The sequence below is a fragment of the Nuphar pumila genome, chromosome 10, assembly GCF_984573655.1.
Source record: "Nuphar pumila chromosome 10, dmNupPumi1.hap1.1, whole genome shotgun sequence".
NCBI lineage: Eukaryota > Viridiplantae > Streptophyta > Magnoliopsida > Nymphaeales > Nymphaeaceae > Nuphar > Nuphar pumila.
In genome coordinates this window covers 39570199-39576198 of record NC_143258.1, presented here as the reverse complement: position 1 = coordinate 39576198, position 6000 = coordinate 39570199, and the positions used below count along the sequence as shown (strand labels likewise).

General features: G+C 35.9%; 1 protein-coding gene across 1 annotated transcript in view; it reads right to left on the bottom strand.

Annotated features, from left to right (window-relative positions):
• Window positions 1–715: 715 nt before the first annotated feature.
• LOC149826703 (U2 small nuclear ribonucleoprotein B''-like) overlaps window positions 716–6000 on the bottom strand; it is a 28972-nt gene continuing 23687 nt past the window's right edge. The window contains exons 3-5 of the mRNA XM_090020111.1: window positions 4025–4118; window positions 3147–3220; window positions 716–1500 (exon numbers count right to left, since the gene is read on the bottom strand). Of these exons, the coding sequence (XP_089876237.1) occupies window positions 1216–1500; window positions 3147–3220; window positions 4025–4118 (453 nt within the window). The 3' untranslated portion in view covers window positions 716–1215. The remainder of the gene's footprint in view (window positions 1501–3146; window positions 3221–4024; window positions 4119–6000) is intronic.

The window sequence follows — 6000 nt, the reverse complement described above, 5'->3', positions numbered from 1 at the left end:
GGAATTAGGTGCAAAAGGTTAGCCCCTAAATGGAATTTTCTCAAAATAAATAAGGAAAGAACGAAATGGAAAGAGAGAAAAGGGAGAAACATGGTCAAACGTTATGTTAGTGAATCTAGTAAAGTTGAAGACCGTTGACTTTGATACCAGTGTCTCTCAATTTGTTATGAAGTCTCAATTTGTTATAAAGGATTCACAATCGCCTAAAATTCATAGAAGTTGCCGAGGCAATTTGAAGACAGACTAGCTAATGAAACAGCATATTTGACTTTAGAACCTTTTTGGTTATCTATGCATACAGATCCTTTAGATAAGCTCGAAAAGAGACATTTTATGCTGAAACTAGACCCCATAATCATGAGTTCAGTTCTACATATACAGGGCACACCAAAAAACTTGTATGGATAGTGCAACCAAAATAGCAGGATTCAACAATCTAGTTGCTCTCCATTTGAAGCTTTAGGTAACTCATAATCATAAACCCTACTCATTTTCTCAAATTATCTCATAAACACTCACCACCGGCTACTGCTGTTTCATGAGTAAATCTAGCTCTTAACATCCAAAAGCATTTTAGATAAAGTGCTGGAAAACACGATTCAAGCATCCTCCGCATCACACCAAGAGCAACCTTGCATAAAATCGTTGGAACTGTTGCAAGGATATTTCAATGTCACAAATATCTCTAACAATCCCAGACATTCTCAACACACTAACCACCACAGGATCCTTGTCCATTCATTTTTTACAAATGTCAACTTGTTTACATCAGTTAATGTCTTCTGTCAGTTAGGGTCTGTATGTTCCCCCGACAAAACGAGCAGTTTCCCACAAGAGATGAAACAAAATATCGCAAGTGTTCATCAGAAAGCACAATCACATGCACCCCCCAGCTTTGTCGCCTTGCAAAGCATTTTTGCATGAAAAAGTGGGAGCTCAATTGCTCCTGTCAAACAAACAGGCCCTTAGTCTATTCATAACATCATTTTAGTCCAGGTACCGTTTAGCATGTAAACTTTGTGTATGCATATGCACGGCTACATTGATACCTATCTAGCTATTCTAAAACAAGATGCATGTGTTCAATCATGTTCAGACAGGAAACAATTCAGAAAAAGGTTGGAATACAGATTGATTGTCAACAGCATGGAGCTTCTCTCTTACCAAAAGAACTGAAACCATGTGAGGATGGAATGACAGTTTTCCCACTTGTTATCACTTTTTGGCATATGTGATGGCCATGGGATACTGTGGTGAGATTTTAAAACCCTGCAGAGCTTGCATAGCGATAGATGACTGCACATCATCTCCAAATTCGACAAAAGCAATACCTGGCTTCGCTTCGATCATCCTCACTTCTCTAAAACCAGGGTATTGTTGGAAAAGCATCTGAAGCATCATACTTGTTGTCTCATGTGGCAAATTCTGGATAAACAGAATATTGTTTGGAGATGCAGCTGCCTCATGAGAAGGTTTTCCTTGGCGGAAGGATTGGAAAGCCTGCAGAAAGCACAAGAGAGACAAAGTTAAAGAATCGTACTGTCCCTCATTGAACAAAACACCCAGCACAGACACCAAAGTGAATTGGTTTAGTCAGACATTTCAATTGCTGCAATTATTCTTTGACAAGGCCATCTAGAAACTTGAAAACTCTACTAGCAATAGATGCCTGTGAAATAAAAATGGTCAGCAACAACAGAAAATTTGTGCCATATTCTTGGAAAGATATTTCATGACAGCACTCGGCCATGAGAAACTTACAGCTAACAGAAATGTTCATTAATCATCAAAGCATAGTATGATAAAATGGTAATTATATCTTCCTGCACCTTCCAAGGGCAGCAAGATAGATGCAAACACACAATTCAAAGATGGGTGAGCAACAAAAATCACTAGGATATGTTCAGTTGTAAACTTATAGTCAAAGTTCTCTTTTAAACAATCCAGGGAGGATGCACTACATGTGAGCATGTGCATGAGAGAGAGAGAGAGAGAGAGAGAGAGTCCTACAGCATTCATGTACCAAATATTCAAATGCACCTCGTTAACCAACTCCTACTGTAAGGGCAACTTATTTTTGTGGAGAAAAAATAGCAACATTCAATAGTCAATTCCCTTGTTTTACATCCTGCTATGCAATATATGTTGCTCCGTACTATTCGGTTGTAATACATTTGCAAAACATAAAAAACAGATAATGACAAACATTTTATGTTTTTTAATTTTATTATCCCATTATGATGCAAAAATCAAAATCTGATATATCTAAAGGTGTTAAAGTTTGCAGCTCTTTTCCCTCTTTCAGACTTGAGGATAGAGGAAGTACCTGCCTAAACCATTTTAAAATAATTGAGAAACTATGGGAATCCAATTCTAAACCCAGCTTCAGTATTTGCCTTGATGACATTATCAAGTACTTTCTGGCAGGACTCATGCTAAACATTTTGCCTGCACATCATTATCATGAACCAAATAGGATGGTTTCTCCGCCAGTTTCATCAACTTCCCTTTTAAAAAATTCTTTGATTTTACCAAGAAAATCCTATTATTCTGAGTGAAAAATGAAGAAGGGTTAATGCCCCTTTTTAATATTTTGCATGTTAGAATATGTAGTCACTAACTATGAACTTCTGTATTCGGGTTGAATGAGATAGCTTGATGGTTATCCACAGGTTTGAATCCAGTGGCTACTCACCAGCCGGCCCATAAAAAAAGAAAAAAAATATATGAACTGCATTGACACATTGAATTTTAGATTTAGTGGCTTCATCAATTTTCATTGGAAAATCAAGGAGAATCGGATATAGTGCATCATCTGAGCTTGAACATTTTAATCCACGAAACATACCCTGAGCTAACCCGTCATCAAGGTTCCCCAACTCCAAAGTGTTTTAGCTTTGTTAGAGAATGCTTCTTTCTTCACATAAACGAAAGCCTTGGTTAATAGTTGCTGTTAGATTTTTAGTTTTCTATTCCAACAACCCGTCACACTTTGGAGTTTAATAAACTTAACAGATGCTAGATTTTCTATTACAAATTGACATTGAGAGAAAGATAGGAATTTGGGTCAAACAAGAAGACAAAGCTTATCTGGACCTTGAGTCCTTGACCAACAGATATAAAGCAAAGAATTAAGTAAAATGTACCCCATTATTTTGAGCACTTGCATTAGGACCAGCACCAGATTGCTGCTCATTTTCTGCCCTGCGTCGTTTTTCAGCTGCACAGAAGGAGCCCCAAAAAATTACTATATTGATCCAACCATCTGGTAAAGTTAAGAATAAGAAAGAGATTCTGACCTAACAATCTCAGTTTGGATATTTTGTAGCATATTTAAAATGTCAGCATAGATCACAGAATGCTAGGCCCAAGAAAAGACTAGTTTCAAAGCCAAAAAGATGAAGTGGATATATTCTTGAAAGTTCAAACATAGGACAACCAAAATAAACAATTTTTTCATTTATAACTGAAGCTAGTCGACTTTTGTTTTTCATACTAAAAGTATGGATTGGTACTTCTTAGTATGAAAGGACTCATAAACAACCTAATGCCACTTTACATCAATGGTTAACAAAAATAATAATAACTATAGAAGCCCTAGGTAACTACAAGGTAGATCTAACTTTAGTTATATCCAATTTTCAGTTGTGAAAGAAGAGACCACACATGTTAGATGTAAATGAAGCCAATAATAGCAGTAGTAGTAGGTCAGTCACTAATTATCAAGAGAATGAGAATTAATCGATGTTACAACCATCTGTTTTTTAAAACTCAATTATAAGATCGGATCTAACAACTATCAAAAGCAACATGAGAACGTGATAAGAAATACAAGTCTAGCTCATGAACCCAAAAAGGGAAGGTCAAAAGACTCCACCATTAGTCCTAACCTTTATGCACATGAACCTCTACATAAGATGATAACCCTAACAAGACAGACAGAAGCAGGCTGAAGGGAAGATCAACTAGAATGTAGAACAATAATGTTACTAGAAATGAAAATTTAATAAAGAAATCCCTTCACCTTTTTCTTCGTGCTTCTTTTTTTCCTCTCTTGGAACATATGTACCATCAGATTTTGCAACACAATCAGACTTCGACTTTGCATATTGTATCCTCTAGAAAAACAAATTTAATGATGAACAATCTTAATAAGCCCTCCAATGACAATATATCAGCAGCTAAATTTGCAAGATATCTTGTGAAAAAATGAAACCATCCTAGAAAGAAAAACAGTTAATAGGGCACAGAAGGCAGAGCAAGAACTCACAGTTGTTTAAGCTATTTATTACATAGATGTGCACGCTATTTATCATTTCATACAATAACTGAATTGAGAGCACCAAAAGCCAAGATTGCCTAGTCAAAGCAAACATCTAAAAGTTTAACAAAGAAAAGTTATGTACATAAAATAAAGCATCCCCAAAGAGCTTTAGCAATAACCCCCAGTTGTTTATTGAACTTCCACTATCTCACTTCAAAAAAGTGAGCTAGAGAGAATTGACAATGGAAGGGAAGTAATTGAATATGTAATATTTTTCTCCAAAATATTAGGATATGCATATTATAACGTGGAAGACCTTTTAAACCAACAAGATCCTACCTAAAAAACCCAAAAAAACATGGTTGGTGCTCTTTCAAAATAAGTGGAAGCTCGAGAAATTTTTAAGATTTCAGCCAATGAGGCTTCCTAGTAGTGAAAAATATTTAAAGCACTCGGTTGTTTCTAGGAAACATCTCCTTCCTACAATGGTGACTTGTGGAACAATTTATCATGGAAAGTAATACTTCAACTATGAGGTTACTCATTCTATCAGAGGTGACAAATTAAAGGATTTTTTACTGAAAGTGGATAGCAGAAAAGCTTTTGGCTGTGCGAATTGAGATTCCTATTCATGTCCTGTAAAAGATGGGTTTTGCGAAATACAAAGAGGGCAGATTTGTCAATATTTATTATCCACCTTTATCACAGGTTCTCTAAGCAAGTCCTGCTCATGCCCTGTTTGCTGCCCTGACAAGTAGAAAAAGAAAAAAACTAGATTTAGTATGAATTGAGGGATTGTGGATATTCTGATGGTAAAAACATATGTAATTGGTATTCTCCTTGACTTTCAAAATAGAAGGATCTTGATTGGTGTACTTGTGATGAATGAAATCATTTTTGCAACTTTCAGTAGGATTGCCAACTATATCATTTTTGGCTTCATTATTTACATTTGTAAATAAAAGAGTATCGATATTTTTCTTTTATGTTGCAATTTCACAGACATACTTCTGGCTATTGATTCTATTTTGTTCTTATCATTTGGAGAAGTAGAACAAAAGTCATTGCATAATCCGACACAAAGGCAGAGAACTATGCACATGTCCAGATCACATCCAAAATATGCAGGCTTTGGTGTTTGAAGGCTCTTTTGGAATAACAATAAATAAATCTGTGGTTTTATGTCATAAGAAGAGTGCCACTCGCATATCTCACTTTCCATGCCAGATTAAAACACATGGCAGAGTTGATTGCTTTCAAAATAAATAAATAAATTAGAAATTTCGGATCTATGCCACAGGGATAGTGCATTTTATTCCTGTGTCATATCCCCTTATATATTATGCTTAATGAGGAACTACACAAGATTTCCATGCGTTTATGTCCTTTAGCCATGTCCACATTACATGGATGTGCATGCAAAGTTTGTCAGCATCGAAGATTGAGTAAGAGGATATAATTTCACCCAGAGAGTTCACCAAGTCCAAGTAGTGGCATTTGTTCTTAGAAGACAAGTTACATATTTTCGAACATAAACTTAAACATGAGACTTGGCATACACTATGCACAGATATCAGTGCTAATTGGTCTAATAAATTTCTTATCCAAAATTGAATGCAGTAGAAATATTGTAATATTCAAATGTAACAAGCACTTTTTGTCAGTATGCAAAGATTGGACAGGACACCACTGATAGAAAAGCACCGCCTCCCCCATTGATGACTGGTTTGAGTGAC